Raw genomic sequence first — 27,158 nt, forward strand, 5'->3', positions numbered from 1 at the left:
GGGGTGGAGAGCACACTACCCATCTGTCCTCCTGGAGGACCCATATGGGCTTGTGTGGGGGATCTACAGCCTGGCTGCCCGTGGGGCCTCTTGTGGCTGCTGGAAGAATGTCCTGGGCTAAAAGCAATCATTTTCCTGTTCCCAGAATGTTCTGTCTGCCTCAGAGAAAGATCAAAAGAGCAGGGAAGGGGAAAGAAGGTAGCTCCATGTGTTGATGCTTCCGTTTGTCTCTCTGCCACTGCCTCCCTCTGTCCCTCTGTCTTTCTACCCCTCTCTCTGTATGCCTCGATCTTCTTTTCTCTGTGTCTAAATCCCTGTCTGTCTTTGTTGTGTCTCTGTGTTTTCTTAGTGTCTGCCTCAATCTCTCTATCTCGGTCCCTCTGTTTCCATCTCTCCTTGTCTCTGTTGCTCTTCTTTCTCATTCCTTCCTCTCTCCCACCCCCTTTCCTCTTTCTCCTCCCTTTTTAGCTTATTCTTCCCCTCTCCTGTTCCTCTCAAACTATTTGAAAACAGGCCGCATAGGCATTGCTATCAGTCAGTGTGTCACCCAGAGTTTGTCCTACGGAACTGTCCTTGCTAGGACGCATCAAGAAGTGAGCGGGAGACCTGCATCCCACCAAGTGGTCACTGCAGGCCCCGATGCCTGGGCAGGTTCCTGCCCTATGGCCTCAGCTCTCTGGCAGTGGGTGAGGTGGTGCTGGTGTACTGCGCATTCCTAGCCCTTGTGCCCCGCTATTGGCAGGTGATTTCTTAGATCCCTCACCCCCTGTCTACCATGGATTTAGATCCCTCGCCCCCTATCCACAGGAGGGCTGTGTCTGGGCAAGTGTTCTGGGGTCCAACTTGTAGACTCAGTCCTCATTTTCAGAGATGAAGAACTTGGGCCACAGAGGGAGATCCGCCTCCTTGTTTCCTGATTGTTGATACATTTGTGCAAATTCCAAGCCAAGCTCGGTAAGGGAAGGGCATAAGGATAGTGACCTGAGACAGTGTCACCACAGGTGACAAAAACACAGGCCTTCTGAGATCTTCTGCTTCAAGAAGAACTGCAGAGAGCTCCAGCTGATTTCCAAAGGTCATCAGGATTGGGAGTTGTACAGGTTACACACTCCCAGCACCCAGGAGGAGACTATGGCCAAGACATCCAAGGGGCAAGGGCACTACCACAATTTTGAACTTTGCCCCGAGAATGGGTTGTTTCGGCACACTGCCTGGGTCATATCTGGTCTACTTCCAAAGCCAACCAGCTCATATGTATAGTGGAGCTCGGGGTAGCACTCCCCTATGGCATTCTGTGAAGACACAGTGACGTCTTGTATGGCAAATCCCCAGGATTGTCTGGGCACAGCACCTGCTCTGTCAGTGTGATGATTATTCAGTGGCAAATGTGGGCGAGCCCTCGTTTCAAGGGAAATCGTGTGAAAATTGGGTTTGAGTTTCTCTTTAGGAACACTGACTGTTGACTGGCACCATGGATGCTTTAACGTAAATGCCTATGTTCTTCAACAATCCACAAATCACTTCTGGAAATGCTGTGTAACACACTAGATCAAATGGCACTCACTCTAGCTCTTTCTGATGTCCCTCACATATGCCTTAGGGACAGTTGACCCTCCTGCCAAATCTGGAAAAAGACTCTGAGCAGGACATTGCTTGAGACCTGGAAGGGTTGTGAGGGATTCACTTGAACCTCTCAGCTCCTCAGATCAGCTCAGGTGAAGGTGGGGAAGCTTGTGTGAGAAACTCAGGTACAGATGAAGAGACTTGGGTACAGGTGGAGAGAATCAGATGCAGGTGGAGAGGCTCAGGTGCAGATGGAGAGACTCGGGTGCAGGTGAAGAGTCTCAGGGGAAGGTGGAGAAGCACAGGTGAAAGTGGAGAGGCTCAGGCACAGGTAGAAAGGCTCAGGTACAGACGGAGAGAGAGACTCAGGTGCAGGTGGAGAGGCTTGGGTGCAGGTGAAGAGACTTGGGTACAGGTGGAGAGACTCAGGTGTGGATGGAGAGGCTCAGGTACAGTTGGAGAGGCTTGGGTACAGGTGGAGAGACTCAGGTGCAGGTGGAGAGGCGCAGGTAGAAAGGCTCAGGTGCAGGTGGATAGGCTCAGATGCAGGTGGAGAGACTCAGATGCAGGTAGAGAGGCTCAAGTGCAGGTGGAAAGGTGCAGATAGAGAGGCTCAGGTGCAGGTGGAGAGGCTCAGGTGCAGGTGGAGAGGCTTGGGTGCAGGTGGAGAGACTCAGATGCAGGTAGAGAGGCTCAGGGGAAGGTGAAGAGACTTGGGTACAGATAGAGAGGCTCAGGTGCAGGTGGAGAAGCTCAGATGCAGATGGAGAGGCTCAGGTACAGGTGGAGAGGCTCAGGTGCAGATAGAGAGACTGGGGTTCAGGTGGAGAGACTCAGGTACAGGTGGAGAGGCTCGGGTGCAGGTGGAGAGGCTCAGATGCTGGTGGAGAGGCTCAAGTGCAAGCTGAGAGACTCAGATACAGATAATAGAGGCTCATGTACAGGTGTAGAGACTCAGGTGCAGGTAGAGAGATCCAGGTGGAGAGGCAGAGGTGCAGGGTGGAGGTAAAGGTGCATGTAGAGAGGCTCAGGTACATATAAGAGAGACTCAGGTGCAGGTGGAGAGGCTCAGGTACAGGTGGAGAGGCTCAGGTGCAGGTGAAGAGGCTCAGGTACAGGTGGAGAGGCTCAGGTGAAGGTGGAGAAGCTCAGGTATAGGTGGAGAGGCTTGAGTGCAGGTGGAGAGGCTCAGGTGCAGGTGAAAAGGCTCAGGTACAGGTGGAGAGGCTTGAGTGTAGGTGGAGAGGCTCGGGTATAGGTGGAGAGGCTCAGGTATAGGTGGAGAGGCTTGAGTGCAGGTGGAGAGGCTCAGGTATAGGTGGAGAGGCTCAAGTGCAGGTGGAAAGACTCAGATGCAAGTGAGAGAGGCTCAGCTGTGGCTGCAGATGTAAAGGTTCAGGTCCAGATGGAATGGCTGGTGTTCTGGGCTGGAAGCTGGAAGTCCTGTGTTCACCTTCTATGAGGTGATCAGATGTGTATTTCTTTAGTTCCCTTGTCACCTTAGACAGATTCTGAAACGATGACCAGACCAGTTATGACAAGCGCCAGTGTGGGTAGGGTCAGTATTTCTTTCCCACTGGGCGAATGCTTGCCATTTGGTGTCAGCTTAGTTCCCAGGGATCTTGGGAACTCTGGGCCAGTTCCTCTCTGGCAAGTTCTATGGGAGTTGCATTAACTACATTTAGCACTCCTCAGGCCTGCCTGCTCACACAGGCTCACAAGAAATATGAGCTGGGAGTCAAATCTCCAAGTCAAGGCACAATGACCTGTCCTGGTGAGGGTGGGAGAGAGTCCCTGGTCAGTGGTACTGAAGGCTTCCCACTTATTTCTGGAACTACTTAACAGACTCAGGCTTCATTGTTGTGAACGTCCTGGATTCTATTTCCTTTCAAAAGCCCAGCTAAGTTAAGCTCCTCCAATTCAGGACAGCAATTGTGAACCCTGGAACATTACTCACCTAAGGCAGAGTAGGGAGTTCTCCAAAACCATTATGGTTATATGCCTACCATAGGTCCCCCACCCAGAAGGTATCTCCACTTATGGGGAGCTACTTTCACTTCTCCGTGGCATTTGATTGACAGAAGGCACCAGAGAAATGTCAGAGGGCTCAGGGGCATCACACCTTGCATCAAAGCCCAGCTCCGCAGCCTGCCCAGCATAGGTTGCTGGCTGAGCCCAGTTTTTATTTGAAAAGTTAACAATAGCTGTCACCAGAGTCTTCCGGGCTTGTCCCTGCCCTGATCCTTTATCCCAAGGACACCTCACAGAGGAAAGCCACTGCTGTTGAGCCCATTTTGCAGGTGAGAGATCTGAGCCACAGAAAACCTCATTATGTGGGTCGCCATCTTATAAAAGTCCATGGCAGTGCTCAGCTTGACCCCAGGGTCTGAATCTAGAGCAGTCACTTGAGGCCTCCCTCCAGCGGGAACCACTGCCCATCAGGCAGACAGCAGGAAAGGTTCAACAGTGATTGGCCATGGAGTGTTCCTCACAAAGCCAATTAAGGACTCCCTGTTGAATCTGACAAGGAGCTTGGAGCATGCTGCCCCTTGTATCTTGCACTAAGTTGGATATTCAATAAAAGTCGGTGACTTCTGAGACGGAGGCGACTTTTGTGGACTGGTTGGATTTGAATTGTTGATAAACAATAAGTGTCCCTTATTTTTGTGTAGTGGGGAGCAAGTATGTATGACTTGGGCAGACACAGCTGTGGCCCTGAGTCTGTAAAATACGCAAGGCAGGGCAGCATCTCTGTGCTTGTCTAATCCAGCAAGACCACTGGGTGTGACTAGCCTGCAGTACCAGCTTCCACTGAGAGATGGTGCCCTTCCCCAACAGTTGTAATTTTGCTGGCATTAGCCCCAAACCAGAGGCACCAATGAATGCTGAGCATTAGCCAGAGAAATAACTTCAATTGATTTCTTGAGTCAGCCGGCCTCACACCCAGCACTCAGGCCAGGATCATCTTGGCTGTCGTTGAAGTTGACTCTGCAAACGGGGACAGAACACAGAGAGTCAAGTCCTAGGAATGTGTCACATCCCCTCTTGGCAGATATCAGGGAGTCTCAGTCTCCCTTTGTCTTGACATCTCTTCCAAACCCCCTTCCAGGGAGTCTATAATGGACCAGGTGGGAAAGACTGCAGTGGCGGTTGGATGTCTTTCTTTACCCAGGGCTGGGACAACTTGGAGGAATGCCTACAGGACCTGGCTTTCCTCCGCTTAGAAGGCTGCTGCAAAGTCAAAAGCACTATTAAGGTGTTTTGCCGGCTGTGCTGTTGTACTGAGACTTACAGGTCTTAGTACAGATGCTGCTGAAGCTTTCCCTGCCCCTGAGCTGGATCCCTGAGACAGACGCCTGCATGTCTAGGCCCACAGCACAGATGCCTGTCGCTCTATCCACCAGTGTCCAGGGCGATCATGGGGCGTGGTCTCTCTAGTGCCTCCTGAGCCCCAAGCTGCCAGGGTAGGTGGACACACTCTCCTGCACCTGCTACTGTGCATAGCAGGCAACCAGCCCCTTCTCTGTTTAAACCTGCTCCAGAAACCCAGGATGGTACCCCTAGGAATTCCAACTGTCCTTTCCTTCAGAGATAAGTTCCCGGCAGTGTCTTTTGCTTTGTAAACACCCTGTGCTGGCACTGGAGACCCCACAAGAGCTTTTCTTCCCCTATAAGGCTCAAGAGAAGCTCCAAACTGACTGGAACTCAATCCGCCTGGGAAGACGAATCCCAGCAGTAAGGGTGGTGTGGTTCATCCTTCCGGGAACCCTTGCCACAAGCAGGCATGAGTGGAGCTGGGGCTTCAGCGAGACAGCGTCATGGGTATGACCGAGAGAGCTAAGGAGGGAGGACAGTGAATGGGTGTCATGCAAGATTTTGAGGATTTTATTTTATTTTTACGGTTTGAGGCAGGTTTTTGTCTGTCCTGGGTGACCCTAACTCTTCGGCCAACGAGTTTGCAGACCTCGCTGCCTGCAGCCAGGGGGCGGCGGGGAGCCGGAGCTCGGAGGAAAAATCCACCCATTTCCTGGGCAGATTGCGTCGGCCGCCGCCCGGCCGTGTCCCCGCCTCCTGGCCGCGGCCCCCGCGCACAGCCCGCGCCGCGCTCAGAACCCGGTGGCCCTTCTCGGCAGCGGAGCGCGCAGGGACGCGGCAGTGGCGGGCAGCGCGGGCCGGTAGCACGCGCCGGGCAGGGCCGCCTGGTCAACTCCCAGCGCCGGGGCGGCGCGGCGATGGCCAGGGCGCACAGGGCGGCGGAGACGGACGGGCGGCGGCGGGCGAAGGGGGCGCGGGGACGCGGCCGGGCGCCCCTGCCCGCCGTGGTGCCCGCCGCCTGAGGCTGCCCGGGGCGCAGGAGCCAGCGCCAGCGCGGCGCGGGCGCAGGAGACCACTTGAGGCGCGATGTCGGTTCCGCTGCTGAAGATCGGGGTCGTGCTAAGCACCATGGCCATGATCACCAATTGGATGTCCCAGACGCTGCCCTCGCTGGTGGGCCTCAACACCACCCGGCTCTCGGCCGCCAGCGGCGGGACGCTGGACCGCAGCACCGGCGTAAGTGAGCCCGCCTTGCGCCCTCCCGGCCCCTCCTCCCTCCTGCCTCCTGCCTCCTGCCTCCTCTTGGGTTGGAGCTCCGGACTGGTCCGGCGGTGCGGTACAGGATGGGGTCACCTGGGGAGGAAGAGATGCAGGGGCGAGGGTCACAAACCCACCCTCTGTGCTGCTGTTAAGCAGCGCCTCCGGTTGCGGCCGTCACCCGCACTCTGGTATCTCGGGGCGATGCTTTCTGCGCCCGGTCCCCTTGAGGGGCTTGAGGACACCTGCTCGGTTGCTGGTGGGAGGGGTTCAAAAGTCCAGAGTCCTCGTTCACCAATATTAGGAAGTCTTTCCTTGCGAAGCTTAGGAAAATGAAACTAGGGACTTGGGGACTTAGCCAAGGTCACTCAGCAAGTAAGGGGTGGAGATGCTGCTTAAAGCCTTTTGTGGGCTAGGTCCAGTCAGGACTCAGCTCGCCCTACTTTGTAAAAGGCGGACTGGACGGTGCCAGAGTGGAGCCCCAGGAAAAAGATAAGAGCTCGGTGGTCTCATCTGAGTCCCCCAAATCCCAAGGCACCCTACTCTTTCCCATTCCCATTGGAAAATCTAAGGGTCCTCTCCAGAGGTTAAGAGGAGCTGGGCGGGACCGGACCCCCCACCTCCCGCGCGCGCAGCTTCGCCCACCCCTCTCTATTGGCCTCTGAAATGGAAATCGCATCTCTGTATGCCACCAGCAGCCTGGGGAGGGGAGCGTTGGCTAAGGGTTGGGGTGGAAGGTCTGGGTAGGGCTGACTTCCATAGTGGCTTTAGCAGACTGAGCTGAGACCACCCTTTCGTGAGGAACCCCTGGAAAGGGACCCCAGTCTAACCTTCTAAGTGGAAAGGAGAGGTGAAGGACAAGTCTCCTTTTTCCTCCAATTCTGCTCCCAAGGTCTCAGTGGTGTAACCTGCCCCCCACCCCTCCACCCCCCCACCCCCCCCCACACACACCTCTGACTCTTGTTGGCTCTTCCTCTCCTGTTTCGAGTTTCCTTAGTGCCGGACATGGCGTGTAAAACCTTTAATCCCAGCACCCAAGAGGCAGAGACAGGTGGATCTCTGTGAGTTCAAGACCAGCATGGTCTACATAGTGGGTTCCCAAAAATCAAGCAAACAAAACAACCCGAATGAGTTTCCGTGGTGAGGACTTTACGTGGTCTGTGTGCTGAGGTTGGGTGAATGAGATAAGTGCATCACTACCATAGCTTCTCTGCCTTCCTCCCCATCCCTATCTAAAAATAGCAGGGATGTGCAGGATGCCAGGGAAAGGTTTGGAGACAGTGGGCAGGCTGCAGTAGCAGGAGGGCAGGCAAGCAGGAGGCCATGGGGGTGTGTACAGGAGCGCTGGTGTCTACTGCCCCTGCTGTGTCTCTGAAGGTCAGGGTCACGGGTGGTATAGAGGGCCCACAAGGTGAACCTAGCCACTCACGGCTCTGGGTCCTTGGTGGTCTTTGGGCAGGCAAATCCTCAGGAGTGAGGTTGGGGGTGTGTGTGACCCTTACACTACGTGTTTATTGACATCCACCAAATGGCTTGTAGGTGGGAGCTGCGTGGAGTTGGAAGGCCAACATCTTAGCCAGGCTGCTTTCAGGGAGTCAGCACAGCTCTAAGCCAGTGCTGCTCTTGGTTCGTAGGCAACGACAGGGACTGTTAACAATGGTGCTTGTCTCCAAGTGTTAGGGAACAGCAGATCAAGACTACTGGGGGAAGAGAATTCTGATTCCCTGGGCTGTTAGCCACCTGGTTTCTTATATGACCTCGGCCAGCCTAGTGCATCCGCAGCTCCTCCCACCTCCCCAAGCATTAATCTGGTTAGATGTCCAAACTCTGAGCACCCAGGGCTGAACCTGGATTTTTAGGCATTGTGTCTCTCTGATCTACTTCAGCCCCTGGCACCCAGGCGCCAACCTCCCTCATTCTCACCCTCGTTCTCTTGTTCTCTCCCCGTTCCCTTCCCCACCTGTCCCCCTCCAGGTGTTGCCCACCAACCCCGAGGAGAGCTGGCAGGTGTACAGCTCTGCCCAGGACAGTGAGGGCAGGTGTATCTGCACAGTGGTCGCCCCCCAGCAGACCATGTGTTCACGGGATGCCCGCACAAAACAGCTGAGGCAGCTACTGGAGAAGGTGAGTGAGTCTGAGCAGGGGGTGTGTGAGAGCTCACACTTGCAGAGTGCTGTGTGCCAGCCTGAGGGTCGGCCAGCCTGCATGGCCCCATCTCAGTATTTGGGAATGGATGAGTGTGCAGACGACTGCCTGGATAGGAAGATGGAAAAGAACATGGTGACCCTGCTGGAGAGATGAATGCACCTGCTTCCTGGGCTCCAGGGGCTCCATGAAAGAGCTCGTTGGTAAGGCTAGAAGCATGGCTTCTTCGTGCTCTGCCATTTCTCCTCTGAGCGATGCTCAGGGTCTGGTCCAAAGGGCTCAGCAGTGCTGCCCGGGAAATAGTAGACGCCAGGTGCCTGGCCCACAGGCGTTTCACGGGGGTGTCTCTGCTCCACTGATGAGTGGTCCCACCAGGCAATTCATTGCCACCGTGGATGCTTCTGACACGAGGACAGCAGTGTGTAGTCCATGCATAAACCTTGAGTCTTATTTCGTTTATCACAAGACCACAGTAGAGTCGGTGGCATGAGTCACTCCTCAGATTGATGTCCCCGGGCCACAGAGATAGTTAGAAAGGGAGCTTCTCTGAATAATTGGACCAGCTATCTTCCTGGTTGGCTTCTTTTCTCAACAAGAGTGGCTATAGGCTGCCCCCAGAGACCCCCTGCAAACTCTGACCTCACTACTATGAGTACCTGGAGTGCTACCATGAGGAGAAGGGAAAGTGGGGGGCCTTTCCATCCTGCCCATCTCACTCCCCCAAGAAAAGATGCCTCCAGGGGATGTGCCCTTCCCACAAAAGTCACATCTCACACACACACACACACACACACACACACACACACTCATGCACACACATGCACACATGCACCAGGAAAGCTGGGACTTGCCCTACTGATTGGATTTGGAATTTCCAAGCCCTCACCTGTATGAGATCTGTCGGCTGAGGGCATCTCTGTAACTTGAACACAGGCACTGAGGACAGCTTCTGTCCTCTGGGGAAGACAGAATGGCTTTGGAGCCCAGCTTAACCCCTGCCAGGACCTGGTCTCCCCAGCTGGAGCTGGCCCGGCTCAAGGACTAGCACCTCTGTGGGCAGAGCAGCTCCCTTTTCTGGACTCAGCTGCCGAGGCAGGGGGCAGCCTGGGGATTAGGATGACTCCCGAGTTGCTGCCAGTCCCCATGTGGAAGAGACATGGGACCTTATTTCCATCATGGTGTCCGTGGGGCTGGCTCACCCTAAAGGGGTAGACGTGTTGGTTTCTTGGCCTGTTTTGCCACCTATAGCACCAGAGTAAATCATTTGAAGAGAGCCCAAGTAAAAATACATGTAACAGCTCCCACAGACATTTATTTACACCAAACTAGACAGGAGCCTAATTGAGCCTTTAATTATTCAGAATTGTAGAGAAGGGGAGGGGCTTGGAGGGGCCTGAGGCCCAAGCCGCTGGGCCCTGGGAAAAGGGCAGAACTGGGAAATGGTTCCAGAAAGCTCGGGGCCCCCTGAGAATGAGGCCGCTCAGCTTCCCTCTCTGCCTATGCAGGCAGGCCACAGTCTTGCTGCTTAAAAAATTTAAAGCCCCATCTCACGCCACGTAAACTCTATTTCGGGAGGGCCTGAGCACTGGCTGGAAGAGAGGGGCCTTCATTTACAGTGCCTGTCAGCATTGCTGAGGCAAGCCTGCTCGCCTTTGTGCTCTAGGGCTGGGCCTGGACAACACGCCTCCTTTCTGGTCTACTTTGCTTTTTCTCTGCCTGTGGGGCGGGGCCAGGCCGGGCACAGAGAACACCTGCCATCTTGGGTGGCAACAGAGGAGGCTCTGGATTCCTTGGGTCCCCTGCAGCTGGTCCTAGCTGAGGACTGTGGAGCTGGTTCTGTGTTGCTACCATCTGGCTTTGTGTTAGACCCACTTGGTGACAAGGCAGGTCAGGTCCTGGGACCTAGGCCTAGAGACTCTGGTTTGCCCAGCTTGAGTCCTTGCTGAGGGCTGGATATCAGTAAGCCTGGGCAGTTCCTCCAGGGTCTGATGCCAGAGGAGGGGCTAAGGTGAGTATAAGGATGGCATTGTGTCCTCTGAAGACACAGTCTGAGTCCGAGAGCAGAGGCTTTGGAGTCCCCGACCTTGAGCTGGCTATATGATGGGACCAAGTTTCTTAACTGACTTATCTGTGTTAACATGTGGACTCAGAACGGTTTGATCCCCCCACCCAGGGTTTTATGAAGATCAAATGAGATAAATAACATAGCTGGCTCAGGCCAGTGCCTACGTGGGCAATAAACATTAGCAATTAGTCATTCCCAGATGGGGACAGGTGTGTGGCTGCTATGCATGTTCCCTCCCCCACTTCATGGCACCTGCTGCCACAGTGGCTAAGAGCATCCTATGACCTTGTGACCTTGAACGTGCTGGGCGGATTCTGGGGATACTGTGGGAACTGGAAGAGGTGTGTGGAAGGAGGTATTGCCAAAGGGTTAATATGGATGTCACCCGTGTCTTGTTGTGAAGGGCTTAGCCGAGTGGTTGTCCAGAAAGTGGGCTCACACGTCTGTTGGTTCACCTTAAGGTAACCAAGTTATTCGGCATCTTTAAGACTTCTTTTTAATGTAAAGCTAATCTTTACGTTTTAAAAAATTCATTAGAAACATTGGTTAGTGGTAAGGAAGACAAAAATCTCCCACCTACACTGTGTAGTCTCTTACTGAAAGCCTGTGTTGGACTGAACCCTTCCTACCCCAGGCCCCGTCCACTGTTTGACTGGTTGCTATCTGAGCCCTGTTCTTTTGGTCAGTGTCATATCTCCGAGGAGAAGACTTAGGAAAAGAGGCTTGGAGCAGAGATGCCCATGTTGTCCCTCTCTGGGACAGGCAGGCTGCTTAGGTTTCCTGCCCTTATTCTGGGTTCAGGTGTAGATGAACTGCTACCCACCCCCAAAAGATGGTATTGTTCCCAAGTAGTTCCCAGTATCCCTTGTCTGAGCTCCTCCCAGAAGCCTCCATGAAGGCAGTGGCATTTGAGCTGGGCCTCAAAGGATGGACCACAGCAAATGTGACATCTTTTCCCAGAAGAAGCATGGCAGCCATTCAGAGGGGCAGCGAGAGGTGGGAGAGGTCGTCCAGGAAGATTCCCCTCGGAGCAGCTAAGAGAAGGCAGCAGTCAGCCCCACGCACAGCTGTGCTATAAATTGAGCTGTGAAGGTGAATGTGTGCCCTGCTTTCAAGTCCTGAGATCCCATCAGGCTTTAAGTGCTGAGATGGACAGTATCGACCTGGCCAGCGAGAAGGCATCCTGCCACTCTTCCCATTTCCCTCCACCTACTGGTCCGAAGGGTTTGAGGTGCTGCCCTGCCTTCATGCTCTGACCCCTGAGCAGTGACACCAAGCCTCTATCCTAAGGATTTTGTTCCTAGAAGGGAGTCTTTTTCAAATTCAGAAAGAAAAGGAAATTCAGCAAGGAGACCTGTCATTCACTACACACCTTCCTTGCTGGTAATTGGATTAGATTCTGAGAAAATGACCCAGCCCACTGCGGCATCCCAGGCAGCATCCTCAGCACCTTGGCTCCCTGCCCCCCTCGGCCCTGGTGAGCATACATTCTCACATAAGCCGGAGCCAGTTTCCTGAAAATGAAATGTTCTGGCAGCTGGCCGCACCAAAACTGTTTTTCTTTGACGCTCTCTGGAATCGTGCTGAATAATAGAGTCCCATCTTGAGGCTACACTCCATTCAACAATGCCCGTAAGGATGTAAAACAGCGATTCTTCATTTGCTGGGTGATTGATTCCTGACTCTGCGTTCTGAATGTGCGTGTTTGCCGAGCAGTCATCTGCCTATGATATTGTGGGGGTGATGGATGGCATATGCGGTGGGGAGAAGGCTCGGCACCGAGCCTAGAGCAGCTCCCTACCCCTGCCTTCCACACTTAGAACACCAACACTGTCAGCAAGGACACTCCAGGGGACTCCAGGGGAGAGGGAATTTATACCCTAGGCAGGCCTGGCATCGTTCTGGATTCATCTCTTGCTGTGTGCACTTCCCTAGCGATGTCAGTCATTCCCCAACGTAGAATGGAAACAGGCCCCACCCTTAAATGCAGAGAGTAATGGCCCCCAGCCCTGTGCCTGCCCTGATCTGTGTACCCCACGGTCAGAGTTCTGCTGGAAGAGGGTAAAGGGAATGTTTACCCAGCCGATCTGCTGTGTTTGGGGAGTTCTTGATCCTAACGATCTGACGCTGGTGATTAACTGGTAAATCAGGCTTGGGCCACTCCTGCCTTCCCGGGTGGTGCTGTGGGAAAGGTCAGCCTGACTGATGAGCAGACAAATGAAACCGCCCGACATCGGCTGCAGCTCTCGCCTTGAACCTGTTACCCTTTTGACAGGTGCAAAACATGTCTCAATCCATAGAAGTCTTGGACAGGCGGACTCAGAGAGACCTGCAGTACGTGGAGAAGATGGAGAACCAAATGAAAGGCCTGGAGTCCAAGTTCAAGCAGGTGGAGGAGAGCCATAAGCAACACCTGGCCAGGCAGTTCAAGGTATGCCTGTCTCTCCTGGCACTCTACCCCCTCCCCCAACTCCTCCTCTCTCCTCCCTCTTCCCCGTCCTCCTCCACTCCTTCTCTCTTCCTCCCTCATCCTCCTCTTCCTCTATTACCCTTTCTCCTCACCCCTCCTCCCCTCCTCCCCCTCTTCCTCTTCTTCCTCCTCCAAGTCAGATCTTCTTCCCCTTCTGGCTTCCCTTTCCCCACAGAAGTAGTGACTGGGGACCTAGGGGGACACAGTGAGGACTGTCCTCTGCCTTGCAAAGCTGTTCCACTCTGGGAGGAGAGAGACCATCCACTCTGGCCACTGGAGGGGTTGGGGTTTGGTCAGCCCCTTCAGCATACACTGGCCCCTCTCTCCAGGGGTCCCAGGCCCCCTGCTCCTCTGGCTGAGGCATATTAGCCGGGCAGGGTATCGTTAGACGCCCTCAGCATCCCATAGCTGCTGCAGGTAAATCACATTAGCCGAGGATTAGCATAATTGATTAGAGCCATTTCTGGGCCCAGATCACTCAGGGCAGTTTTTCACTTCTGACCTAATTTAGCTGTGACAAGGCACACTGTAGATGCAGCTGCGTTAAGTGTTCTGCGTCTCCAGGTGACCCTGGCCATTTAAAACCTCAGTTCCTTTGACCTGAAATTATATATACATATGTACAAGTATGTATATATACACGACTCTCCACTAGGACTAGGCTGGGAATTATCTGCCACCTTAATTAAGGCGTTCATGCATGTTAATTAGAAATCAGGCCCAGATGTAAATGAACAGGTCAAATTACACGGCCGCTTGGCTGGAAACTGCTGAGCCCTGGTCCATCCTCCCTTCCTTGTATGCTAATGTTATCCTTTGATGCACTCCCTACGTGAAGCAGGAACTAATTCTCCTTTTAAAAGCAGTGCATTAGGTAGGCAAAATGGCAAGCTAATGAAGATATAAATCTATAATATAAATAAAATAATAGCAGACGAATCACATTGAGGCAGAATAAAGCCAGTGATTGTTGTCCCAGGCAGGGGAACACTGCGCCCCTTTTTCTGATGTACCATCATGACTTAACCTTGGAGAGAGATTCTTGACCTTACAGACCAAAAAGAGTTGTGTCTCTCCTGGCCAGCATCTGCCCTCCTGTGCTCAGCAGACTGTGAAGACAGAGGTGTCTTCAGCAACATGAGGTAGCTCCCCTTGGAGAGTGTCGTCCACAGAGCACCTCTGAGTTCCAAAGTTGGGGACTGTGAGACTCTGGGACAGCAAAAGCAAGCCCTTGCCTTTGGCACTGTAGTCACTGCGGGAAGGAGTTCCAGCAGAAACCGTGAGGGATGCCCTTCACCATCTGAGTAGCTTTCTTTCCTGTCGTTAAAGTGTGCTTTTTCTTACGTGACCATGCAAATACGTGTCTTTTAATGGCTGTTTAAGGCAGGCTAGTGAGCTAGCTTTTCAACGGTGTTTCATTTTCTTGCTTGCAGGGCTAACTTAAGAGTTTTTTCAATGCGCCACTGACTGAAGATGCAGTCCCCCCATGTAACCATGAGAGAGCCAGAGAGCTTTTTGCACCATGCATTTTTACGATTCTTTTCCAGTCCTTAGCACCATTTCACTAAGGAACCTTGAATCCAACCAGGATCCTCCTTTTGCATGTGATTCTAGATGCATCCCATGAATAGTTTGAACCCTTGTCAATGCACTTTTTGAAAAAGAAAGAAAAAAAAAAGAACCACAAACGTTGTGTATGTGACCTAAAGCATGTAACCTTAAGATGTTGCATTCTCGACTGACAAATAAAGAGCTTTCCCAAATATGCTGGTGTTCTGAGGACTGTTTAATACGCTATCCTGACTCACTGGGACCAGATAACTGGTGGATTACTAAAACGGGAGTGTGCACACCTTCCCTCTCCTAGGGAGAAGCCAGGCCAAGGCAGGGTATTTCAAGTTCTTGCATGCATCGCACTGAACCAGCTTATTTTAACCTTGCAGGCAATAAAAACGAAAATGGATGAACTTAGGCCTTTGATTCCTGTGTTGGAAGAGTACAAGGCCGATGCCAAATTGGTATTGCAGTTTAAGGAGGAGGTCCAGAATCTGACGTCAGTGCTTAACGAGCTGCAAGAGGAAATTGGCGCCTATGACTACGATGAACTTCAGAGCAGAGTGTCCAATCTTGAAGAAAGGCTCCGTGCATGCATGCAAAAACTAGGTAGGCCCAGCGCCCTGCAGGTGTGGCACTGCCTGGCCCGACTCTGCCACACATGCAGGTGTAGGGAGTGGTGCTGAAGCCACGGTGCCTGCCTGGCCTCAGCAGGTGATGGCTGCATCAGGGCTTCTGGGTAGGGCCACCCAGAGAGAGCATCAAGGAGTGCAGGCAACACTCACCCCAGGGCATCACCCATGTGCAAACCCCATGCCAAAGCCAGTCCTAGACCCCAGTGACGCTCACATCATTTGGAGAGAGAGAGAGAGAGAGAGAGGAGAAAAAGATATTAGATGCCATAAACTCTGTCAGATGTGTGTGTGTATGTGTGTGTGTGCAAAGGTGTGAGTGCTTAATATGCATGTGTGTGGTTCATGCATGTGTTTTTAGGATAACTTTAAAAGGGCTGGAAACACATCTCCATCCAGGATGAGAAGAGGGCTAATAAAACCCCTTGAGAAAATGCATCAGGTTTAGTTGGAACTAAAAAGAGGGGGTACAGTGGCAGCAGGTTTTGGATAGAAGTGGGGACCCTCAGCAGCCCGTGTGGAATGGACTAGTAAGCAAGGTGGCTTTCCTCTCAGAGTCATGTCCCCTGACAGTCCTAAGGTAGGAAGCATCCAAGTTCTTATGCCTGCCTGAGTACCCAGTCAGTGGCTTTGGCCAAATTGCACATGTTGGCTATTTGGGGCCATTTCTAAATGGTACATTTCATGTCCTGATACAGTACCAGCTTCGGCGTTCCTCCACAGAGTCTGACCAACTCATTTGTTTTTATACCATGTACCTGTAAGGGTGACTTTGTCTCCAGAAAGTTTTTTTTTGGCTCCATCTGATGCTCTGACTCTGTCTCCCTTCATCCATGCCTTACAAAATTTAAAACATCCCAAAGAACAAATATTTTTCAAAAGCCTTGGTGTGGGACAAGCAGAGGGTTCCAGTGGTTAAGTACTTCCAGAGCAAGCACAAGGACCTGAGTTCAATACCCAGAACTCATGTAAAAATAATCCTAGCACAAGGGAGGGGAGACAGGTGGGTCTTAGGGCTTGCTGGCCAGCTCCCGTGGCTTACTTAGGAAGTAAGATGATGAGAGACACTGTGGAGGCGGGTGACTCCTGAGAAATGATGCTTGAAGTTGTCTTCTGGCCTCCACAGAGCTCATACATACACATGTGCGCCTGCCCAGACCAGCACATGAGTGCGGATTCCTGGTGTCAGGTGACAGACAAATGGGAGTATTCACTAGAGAAGTCGTCTCCTGGCTTCCAGGTGACTCCCAGCGGCTGCTCCTGGCTTGCCCCCCAAAAGACTGTAAAGTTTTGAGCTCCCAGTACTGATGAGGTAGGAAGCTATGATGGGTACTGGGAACTCGCTGTTTTGAAGCGACACTCACAGGGACACCAGGATATCATTTTCCATTTTATATTCTTACTATTGTGCCTCATAAAACCCATGACCCATTGTGGCAGGGGCTGGTAGCCTTAGTCCGTCCATGACTGGGACTGGATGGCAGCCTCTCCATTGCCTGTACACACCCTCTAGGAGTGCCTAGGGTGCCAGGCTGAGGACCGGGCTATGGGTCCCCTCCAGTCTTCTTTTGGTTTTCCTCCATGGCCTTCTTCCCAGCCTTCCCAGCCAGGTATTTAGAGGTCTTCTGGTCTCTGAAGAGCCAAGAGTCTGGATCTATTACCCTGCAAAAGTTATTTCCACTGCCAGGTAACCAGGCAGGGTGTCATGCCTAGGAGAAACTAAGAAAATCATGATGGAGACCGTGGTAGGACATTACCAAGGCCGCCAAGCTGATGGGCCTTTGGGAGAGGGGGTAGCCCACACGACTCTCCAGGTTATCCCAGCCCAGCCAGACTTCCCATCTGTCCTCAGCCTATTTTTAGCAGCTGCATGAATTTACCTTATGGCCAGGATCTTGGGGCTTTCACGTGGCTACCCTTGGACTGCTAAGACACATGTGATTGGGGAATGAAGAAAGAATGAGGCCAGATAGTCCCACCCTAGGGTTCTCCAGAGAGGTGACCTGAGCGTGTAATTCTTTCCTAAGAGGGGCTTCAGTAAGCATGTACTTGAAGAGAAACAGCAGCTGGGGTTGGGACCGTGGGTTCTGAGCCCCAGTCTGGGAAGTCTTGGGGTGCCAAGCTATAAAATAGCTAAAGTAGCAAGCCACTCAGCAGCAGGTACCTCTTCCAGGTCCCTACCATCTTCCATCCCAGTGACTCCTGCTTTGCAACACAAAGATACAGAGTCCTTAAGCCCTAGAGTCACTATGAGAATTTACATACATTGTTCATGTCACCAGCTCTGCACTGCCTGGCTCAGAGGAGCAGCTGGGGGGTATGGTAGATCAGTAAATAGGTGGGAGGGCAGGCAAGTGGGGGCGGGCACAGCTACTAAGTGGAAGGACAGAGGGACCGAGGGAGGCACAGTTGACAATAGATGGATAGCCAGGTAGAGGACTGGTCAATGGCTGATGGATGAGTAGATAAGCTGCTGGTAAAATTAGGTGGCAGATGGTTGACTGACGGGTCTATAGATAGGGTTAGCATCTGTCCCAGGCCTTCAGCCGGAAGCGTAAGGGCTAAATACTTTATGGCTTCTTAATTCAGTCTTTGCATCAGTCTTGCAGAGAGGCATCGTTCCCCCAGCCTCCTCAGCAGCCAACTGACAGGGTGGTCACACCCAGGGTGCACCCTGTCGTGGGCACCACTCTCTGCTGGCCCAGTGGGCGGGGCTCTGCACTGGTGGCTGCGCAGTAGCTGGGTGTTACTCCATAAACCCTCAAGCCCCGGGGTCCTTGGTGTGTCTGCCTCTGCAGGTGCTTGGTTAGGAACGTAGGTCAGTAAGGGAGGGAAGGGCTCCCTGAATCTCTCAAAGTCTCTTCTCAGAACGGTCCTAAATTCCTGGCCTGCACACAGGCAGAAAGCATAATTCAAGGACCAGAGTTAGCAATTCTGTTCATCTTCGGGCAGCATGCTTTTCCAAGTGTCCAGCAAGGACTTAGAATTTGAAATATCTTCCTTCTGCACTAAGCATAGAGCTTAGACATAACATGTCTTGGGCCTTTTCTGCAACGTGCAATTCCCTGCAACAAGTCTTGTCCCCAGGGAAGGGAAGAGGCAGTTAGCTGCCTAGAACCCTGGTGTCCCCTGAGAGGATGCTGCAAGGTCAGATCCTAGCAGCTCACCAGAGTAAAGCTAGAACCGGGGACCCCAGCACAGGCTGCTCAATGCAGCTGCCCCCCAGACTTAGGTTGTACTGGTGCTGTAGGCTTCCTTGGTCACCATTGCCATTGAGGATGAGTTGGTATGAAGCGGTATTCCTGTCATACATGCCAAGGGCTTTTTGGTGATGTTTTTGTTTTTGTTTTGTTTTGTTTCTTTCTCTTTTTTGTTTGTTTTGTTTGTTTGTTTGTTTTTTGTTTTGTTTTGTTTTGTTTTGTTTTGTTTTCTGCAGTTGGGTTGGAAGTCTCCAGGCAGCTAGGGCCAACCAAGGGGCAAAGTGTATTTTTGCTCTACTGAGGAAACATCTTAGTAAACCTTGTGCCTCCCACTTAAGAGTTACCTGGCAGCCAAGTGAGCTGTCCACACAATGTCCACACTAATAGAATGATAATTGCAGGCTCCTGCCCTGGTGAGGCACACTGGTTTACCATGCTGTGCTGTGCTGTGCCGGGAGCAATATGGACTCTTCAAGGGAAAAGACTTCCTAACACTTGAGATGCCAGAATCGCCTGGTGGAGGCTTCACAGTGAGGCTAGAGACTCTCAGAGCTGTGTGACCACTCCCAGTGAGAGAGTTAAGGGTGATCTAGCGGTAGAAGCCTAAGGGAACAGAGCCCAGGATTCCAGCAACCTACAACAACATAGACCAGGTCTGCCTCCTCCATTTCTTTTAAAGAGCAGGCGGTCCACTAGAGGCCTGGCCTGGCCAGGGCAAGAGGGGAAAGATGGCTCTAAGTTAATGTTCACAGGTCTGCTGTGGGCTCTAGATCCAACCCTAAGTCTGCATTAGGGCTCTTGCTTGCATCTGCATCTTGGACCTTATTCCCAGCCTGCAGAATTCTTTCCAGACAGTTCTTCTCTAGTTTCAGGGCTAAGCACTGAGCACGGAGGCCAGGGCCAAAGCTTGTTTGAGGTCACAGATCTTCTTTTCCCAGCTCTGCCTCCCAGAGATACTCATCCTGACTCAAGCTTTGAGATAGTCTGACCTGTTCTCAGCTTGGCATCCGCTCAAGAAGTGTGCAAGGCTCACAGCTTGTTGTCTAGCTTGACCAAGCATCTACAGTCTAGGACCCTCCCCACTGGGCATTATCCTTCCTGCAGGCCTCTTCCTGAGACCCCAAAGCTTTCTACCACCCCCACATGTATCCTGAGTGCATGGCTGGAGAGTGGTACTTTCTAGAACTGGGTGTGCCAAGATACTGCCAAGCCTCTGCCATGGGCTCTTTTAGATCCTGTCAGTTTGCGAGGTCTCGGCAGAACTAGTGTGGACAGAGAACTAAAAATAACTCCCTGACTTAAGGATGGCAAGCAGCCTCCAGCCCCATGGGCCCTCGGAGCTGTGCCTGCCCCAGCATCTTAGAGAGCAGGAGACACAGTGGCCACACCTACCTACCCTCCTCAGCCAGCACTGAAGCATTGAACGGTTGACTGCCCTGGTGACTATGCACCAGGAAAACAATCCAGAGGAGGCTGGGTGTGGCTGGCAGGCTGGACCTGCTGGGCAGCCATCCTGTAGAACCCAGACATAGACCTCCTACCACTTTCTGAGATAGAAAAAAAAACACAAAAACAGAAACAGTTGAGTAGAGTGTGGTAAGATTGTTCAAAGCTGCCCCTGGCCTGGCTGAGAGCAAAGTCCTGCACATTCTCCATCCGAGCTCACAGAAGACTGACTGGACCATCCAGGCATATTCTGGATGTTATGTTTGCTTTCCTGGGGACCCTGGTGATATAGTGCCTGCTTATAACTGAAGCAAACGTGGGTAACATGAAGGGTGGCCTTCACTCCCCAGAGGCTCACCCTACTGACCCCAACACTTCTCAGCTTGGTGAACTGATGTACTGAAGAGACTCTTCTGAGACCTAAGTCCCTCGTTTGTTCATGGGGAAGTAGGGTGAATGGAGGAGACCCCTTACCTGGAACAGCAAGCCCCCGATGCTTTTGTTAGCACCCCAAGGGAATGTGGGGTTCAGCTGAGGTCACTGAGATGGGTGGGATGATGACATCTTTAGGGCCTAGGCATGTGTCTGGGACCAGCCCTGGAAACTTGGTGGGAAGTTGGGATGCTGTTCTAGAGTAAGAACAGAATAGGCCTGGCTATGGAGGCAGGGAAGACTAGGGTCAGGGTTAGGCATCCAAACTGGGTTGCGCATCCCCCTGAAACTGTGCCATGGTCAGGTGATATACAGAAAGATGGTAGATTTCTTCAGGAGAAGCTATCCAACTGCAAAGAGGCCTCGAATGGGTTTGGGACAGACCTAGTGTAAGTTGGCATCTCGGAAAACTTTAGCATGTGGCTGAGTCATGTGCTGGCCTCAAGCGCAGCATGCCACTGGGTGGGAAGGATGCTTTCCACACGGATCTCCTGCCATGCCTCCTGTGCATGCTGATCCCCTTGGACGCTAACCTTCAGGCAGTTCATAGATCATATCTCCAGGACCAATGGAAGACCTTCTATGAGATATTACAGGGACCAGTGACTCTGTGGATGCTGGGTCTGGATGGCAGGATGGGTTCTGGGAAGAGGACTTGCAAAAGGGTTGGCTTCTGTTGGCTTCTTTCAGTTCCCACCCATTTTGGAGGAGCCTCTGTCTCCTGGCAACCCAACACCCACCCCAAGTCAACAGGAGCGAAGGAAGAAAAAGTGGGAGTGAGGGGTGGAGTCCAGCTTGGGCATCTGGCTTCCCCTGCCCAGCCTCTATAGGCAGCCCACAATGAACTCATTCGAACCTCAGAAGCATACAGTTATGCAAGTGTGTGTGTGTGTGTGTGTGTGTGTGTGTGTGTATGTGTGTGTGTGTGTGTGTGTGTGTGTATGTGAAGGAAATTTTTCTACAAACCCATCAGGGATCCACACTTCCAACTCCTGCCACCACTGGTCAACCTTGGCTTCCCACAATGCCCTTCTTTTTCCTTTCCCCTTTCTTGGTGTCTCCTCCAAGCCAGGACTTGGGTAAGGCAGGGCAGTGTGCACAGAGGCCAAGTGGGCATGCTTTGTGCTCAGCAATGGGCATCTCAGACCCTTGCACCCCAGACCTCCATGGAGCCTCGAGCCTCAGAAGCAAGTGCTAGTGTGGGAAAACTCAAGTTCCTCCTGGAAGGGGAAGGGACAGGAGAGTGGGCACAGTGGTGGCGCTTCCTCTCCTAGTCTGGGCAGGAGTGCCAGCACTGGGGCATCAGTGGGAATCCAGGCTGGAGTGGCTTTCAATCCTACTGAGCCTCCCTCTGTCTAAGGTCCCCTCCCCTCTCTGCTGGCTCCTGAGCCAAGCCAAGCAGTTCACCTTGTCGGTTTTGTACAATGCCTCTATGGATATGCTCACCGCATTCCAGGCTTGGGGAGATGCTGCTGGGTGTGGGAGCATGGCAAGCTGCACCCTCCCCTGGGCTTGACCCTCCCTGCTCCATGTAGGATTATCTCTGCTTCCCTGTGGTCTCAGGTTAAGTCTCTCACAATCTCACCTAAGCACCCGGCTCTTCTCTGAACTTTGCAGAAACTGTGTATGTATGCTAATGTGGTCCTTGGGGGGTATCTTATAGACTGGGGGGGGGGGCGGGTCACACTCAAGCCTGACCTGGTGGGATGGAAAAGAGGAGTCCTGCACAACAGGCTCAACCTGGAGGCGGGGGGGGGGGGGGGGGGGCGGGTCACACTCAAGCCTGACCTGGTGGGATGGAAAAGAGGAGTCCTGCACAACAGGCTCAACCTGGAGGCTGAGAGCAAGAAAGAGACCTACAAGCTAAGGCAGGAACGCTGGGTCACAGCCTCTGCCACTCCTGAATGACCAAGCTGTGGCTCTGAGGTCATCTCTGGCCATCTGTGAGGTGGGAGGGCTGCAGGGGTGATGTCTAAGATTCCATAGAGCATAATGCTCAACTCCCAGCCCTCCTGCCAGGGGCCATTCTTCTTGAGAGCATGGAAAACCCACAGATACACACACACACACACACACACACACACACACACACACAGAGCAGGACAGCAGCAAGCCTCCACCTGCCTCCATCGGGGGTGGTTCTAGGACAGACACATTCACAAGGGAGGACAGACATGTGCACAAGGAAGGCGCTCCCACAGTGTGGGGTGCTGTTACGGGCTGCTAGGATTGTCCTTCTGTTTGGGGAGGTGAATCCTGCTTGGGGACAGTGTCCCCCATGGAGCCTAAATCCCCTCCCGCTGCTTGCCATGCTGCCTAAGCTCCAGCAGTCAGAGAGGACAGAGCTCTTGTGTCCCATTCCCAGAGAAGACTGAGGCTTGTTGTGGCCAGCTCTCTCTTGTTACTGGGGCTGCCCTGGCCTCTTGCTCCCAAGGAATCATGAGACCTAGGAGGGCAGCCATTCACTGACATGCCCTGCCCATGCTGGCCTTAATTGTTCCCTCTGGAGGAAGAGGTGGCTCCTCATGGCCACTGGGGAGACTTGTTTAAGTGACATTATGGGCTGTTGGGCACCAGATCTGGAGGGAAAGAGGATGAATCCCCCCCAGCCCAGATGTACCCTTGGGGGGAGGGGTCCAAGGCTCTCAGTTGCCTGTTGGTTCTGACCCATGCACACTCTGTTCCAGCCTGCGGGAAGCTGACGGGTATAAGTGACCCGGTGACTATCAAGACCTCTGGCTCAAGGTTCGGGTCCTGGATGACAGACCCACTGGCCCCAGAAGGTGATAACAGGGTAAGTGTCCCTGGAGCTTTTAAAGGACTTAAAAGGCCTGGTCTCTGTCCCTCTCCCTAGTACCAGCCATGTCTACCTCCCGAGCAGATAGCTTCAGACTCTGGGTAGAACCAGAGTCTCCCAAGGGCTTCTTCCCAGGAAAGCTGGTAGAGGCCCCTATACAAACACAAGTGGCAGACAGTGGGATGGGGAGGCTGCCCATTTGAGGACGGTGATGGCAGTTGTGGAAGTAATAGTGTCTCTGCCCAGTGGCTGAGCAGGTACTGAGGCATCTCCTGTGCTGACCGCTCCAGGCAGTTCCCATCACTGCCTCTGCTTCCGGGGATAGAATCTATTAGGCCTTTCTTGTTTTAATGACAGCTGATTTGTACTCATTTGCCATTCCTTTCATGGCTGATAGAAGCACTGTGTTTCTTTTTGATTTTGAGAAGAGGCTGGGTTCCTTTTTCCTGGGTGTTTCCCCCCTGGGCAAACAGCAGAAAAGAAAAATGAGCCAACCGCCCATTTTGGGCTACTTCTCCTTCCTGGGGACTGGGCCTTGGTCTCAGTTCCTTTAGGAACTGGATGTTGGGAGTCAGAGGCTGGGAGGCCCCTTGATGGAGGAGGCCTGCCTGGAACGAGCAGCCCCAGTCTTCAGGAAGTTCTAAGGGAACTGGAAGGGGTGCTTCTGAGAATCATGGTCCTTTGATGTTGTGCAGTGCCGATCACGGCAGCCAGGATGAGGCCTCCCGGGGTCCCAGCACTCCTCCCCAGGGCCTCTTCTTTTCAGAGGTTTGCAGGATAGTGGACAGAAGCAGGGAACTGGGAGCTCCTCCCTGGGCCCAGAGAAAGGAGCCTGAGATCTGAGGTCCTGAAGTCTTATCACAAGAGAGACTCACATCTCTCCCAAGCAAGATTGGAGTTCTGGAAACGAGGTAGCTGGGGTGGGCAAAAGACCCTCTAGATGTGCCAGCTCTAGAGAGCAGTGCAACTAAGGCCTCAGCCAGCTCTAGAGGGCTGGCTGGGCTACCCTGAAGATACCATAGGGTCAGGGATGTGTGGGCATAAGTTGTGTTCACACTGGTTTCTGCACCATGATGGTCTCATAGTTTCTCAACATTCTAGTTTGATTTTGGCCATTGTGATAAAAAGCAACTTAGGGAGGAGGATTTTCTGTTACACTTTCATCGTTAGGGAAAGTCGGGGCAGGAGCTCAAGCAGGAACCTGAAGGTGGACCTGTGTGCTACTCCTGAAAACATTACTTCTACCTAAGGAACTCAACCGTAGCCAAAATATTACAGCAGGAGCCATGGAGGGTGCTAATTGATGGCTTATGCCGAGCCAGCTCAGGACCCGTGATAGTGCTCCCCACGACAGGATGAGTCCTCCCATCAGTTAAGGCAATCTAGACAGTCCCTTCCAGGCATGCCCATAGATCAACCTAAGGAAGACTCTTTATTTGGGTGACCCTAGGTTGGGTCAAGTTGACAATTAACATAGACAATTAACACTAACTAGAGCACGTAGGCTGTGCTAGAACCCACATCCCATCAGCTAAAACCTACTTCTGCTCGAAGTTTTCTTAGGAACACCCTTCACTACAGATGTGGATGGTATGGCTTTCTGGATAGAAAGACAGAGCCAAGGCAGGAGGTGCTTAGAAAGCCCAGGCCAGCATGCCAGGTTCTGTCCCAACCATGTCGTGTCTAGTGACCAGCTCTGGCTTGCAGAAAAGCAGGACCCTGGCTGGGAGCAGACATACTGTATTGCGTGCTGCTCTGGGCACTTTGGGCTCCAGCCATTCAGAACCACGTGCTTCCCACAGTGGCCCATGTATTCAGCCTGCTAAGTGACATGTTACCTCGTCCTACCATTGATCAACACCAGCAGTGTTTGTTTTGTTTTGCTCTCTTCCAATCTCCCATTCACTTTTGATCACATACTCGCAGGAGACCAATAACTCGCCACACGCGCACGCGTAGGCACACATACTCACACACTCACTCACACACTCATTCAGAGAAATTGATGTTGGCTTTATGGCTTCGGAGCAGGTCGCTGTGGAGGGTTCTGTGAGAATGCTAGGGTGAAACAGAGGGAAGAATTGTGTCGAGCCTGTGAGGAGGCCTCAAGAAGCTGTAACCCCTCGTTAGTATGTGCCAAGGGAATGCGTTGAGCTAGCTCTGGCTCTACTGCCCCTGTGTAAGCTGTTAGAACAAAATTAGCTTGGGATACCTTTGCATGGGCCTTCCTCTCTTTGTCTGTCAAGCGCCAGCTGTCTACAGGCGCTGTTCTAAGAAACCTCCAGAAGTGAGCCGCCTGTTTGCTTGCCACACACCCTCAGTCCCCACCAGAGGCCAGGCCCTTTTCACCAGTGTTAGAAGCAGAAGGACTTGGTAGGAGCTGGCTGTCGTTCCCATCTTGTGCATAGACTACGTAAGTCCCTACCACACTACCACAGCTCCAGAGCCCTGCAGTTCCAAAGATTCCATTCTGGATTCCAAGGCTCACAGTCTTCTTGGACTGGGACACCCTGACAGAACCGTGTCCCACCCACCCCTCTTTCTTCTCCGTCACTGGTCCCCCACCTCAGAAGTCCAGTCTAACTTACACAAGACATCAGAGAGGGGGCTTGTATCATGCTCCCAGCACCCCCAGGAGGTTCATGTTCAGAGAGGTGGCATACTACTCAAACCCCGGCTTAGCTCTGTGCTTCAAGGACCTTTCCCTTCATCTAAGCAGCATCAAAGCCAGCAGATGATCCTTAGAACAGAGGGTGGAATTATCCAGAAGGCTTTAGATTATGCGGATATGCTGGTGCCTGCAGCTCTGTCTGCTGGCAGCTTAGACATCCCTTCTAATCCTTCCTCAGTGGGCGTACTTACTGGGACATTCCTGGGGCGGCTGGCATCCCGCCACTTCCTCCTAGCCTCCCACCGAGGCTCTCTCCTCCCCTTCACTAACAGCTCCCTTCAGAACATCTTTTCCAAGGCTGAATTCCTTGATGTTAGCAGTTTCAGGAGGACATTTGTCAAATGCTCGCCAAGCCAGAGAGAAGAGCTAACTAAAGTCTTGTTACTAAGAAAGGCCCTTAAATAGCATCACCTAACACCTCGGCTGCATTGTAAAGTGCTGGCCAGAGGCCCTGGCAGCCCTACCCTGGCCGCCCTCCTCCCTGAAAAGCAACTAAACCTAGTACAGTTAAGCAAACCTCTCTGGCCTCAGTTTTCTCATCTGAAAATGAAACTAGCAGCAGGTTATGTGCAGGACGGTTCAGGGAGCTCCACAGAGCCTCGGGGACCTCTGCACTGACAACTCAGGCCCTGGACATCCTCCCCAGGAGGGAATGGCAGAATGAGTGAGACAGATGCAAAGTCAGCATGCTAACTGACAAAGCAGAAAGATAAGATGCTCTCGGACTCAAGCCCGGATGTTAGAAGGACATCCCAGTACACCTGGGCAATGGCTACAGATCTGGGGACTTGGAAACTACTAAATCTGTAAGCTTGGGTGTTAGGATATGCCAACATATTCCTTTTTTCTGATCCACCGAGTTCGTTCCCTGAAGAGCAGACTTTTTAGAGGTCACTAGGCAGCTGGAGAAGGGTGATGAAAAATAAACCATGGATCAAAGGAATCCTTGCTCATACATAGGTCATGGTGGGATTGGACTTGAGGCATGGCTGATGAGCTGGTGTAACAATCTGGCTTGTGAAGTTACTTAGAAATACGAGTGTGTGTTTCTCTTTTGAAGGTGGTCTTGTCGGTTATGTCAAAATTGTCAGGGGTCAGCTATGGAGAAACAGAAATTGGGACCAGAAAAGTGAAAGTGGGGTGGCTTTTCTTCCACTGGTCCCCTCTACTTACTGAGCGGCTGTCTTGCCTCAAAGGCAGCTCCGCTGGTAGGTGGGCTTATATAAGGGTTAATAGTGCATGATGATACTCGTGTTCTCCAAATAAAGTCATGCAGTTGTGCAGGCATCCTAACACCCTGTACTCTGCCCTGCACCTTGTGCTGAGCATCCTTGAGTCTAGTTGGAAGAACCCTTGATCCTTCCAGAGGACATGCGAACCAGCAACCATCACTGGGGTCTCTTCCCAGGGCAGCACCAACCCAAGCTGAGTGAATTTGGTCTAAACCATCAGGTCTTGGAAGAGACAGAAGACAAGGGCCTTTCACAGGGGGAGGTCACAGTGCCGAGGTGAGGAGCAGCCTCTGTGGAAATGGGGCTCCTTCCCATGAGGTTCTCTGGGTTTTGAGTTGTGAAGTTCTCCTCTGCAGAATGACCCATATCCCAAGCTGCC

General features: G+C 52.6%; 1 protein-coding gene across 5 annotated transcripts in view; it reads left to right on the top strand.

The window, feature by feature from the left end:
* Positions 1–27,158, top strand: part of Olfm1 (olfactomedin 1) — an 81,567-nt gene that overhangs the window by 51,090 nt on the left and 3,319 nt on the right. For 3 of the 5 annotated variants that reach the window (XM_050155223.1, XM_050155222.1, XM_050155221.1), the window contains 4 exons: positions 8,110–8,259; positions 12,621–12,776; positions 14,759–14,978; positions 22,767–22,873. In XM_050155223.1, coding sequence (XP_050011180.1) covers positions 8,209–8,259; positions 12,621–12,776; positions 14,759–14,978; positions 22,767–22,873 — 534 coding nt within the window. In that variant the 5' untranslated portion in view covers positions 8,110–8,208. Of the gene's footprint in view, positions 1–5,663; positions 6,115–8,109; positions 8,260–12,620; positions 12,777–14,248; positions 14,575–14,758; positions 14,979–22,766; positions 22,874–27,158 lie in introns of those variants that run through there. The other 2 variants (XM_050155220.1, XM_050155224.1) reach the window with 2 other exon arrangements.

The sequence above is a fragment of the Alexandromys fortis genome, unplaced genomic scaffold (genome assembly GCF_014885135.2).
Source record: "Alexandromys fortis isolate MF-2015 unplaced genomic scaffold, M_Fortis_MF-2015_v1.1 scaffold_72, whole genome shotgun sequence".
NCBI classification, from domain to species: domain Eukaryota; kingdom Metazoa; phylum Chordata; class Mammalia; order Rodentia; family Cricetidae; genus Alexandromys; species Alexandromys fortis.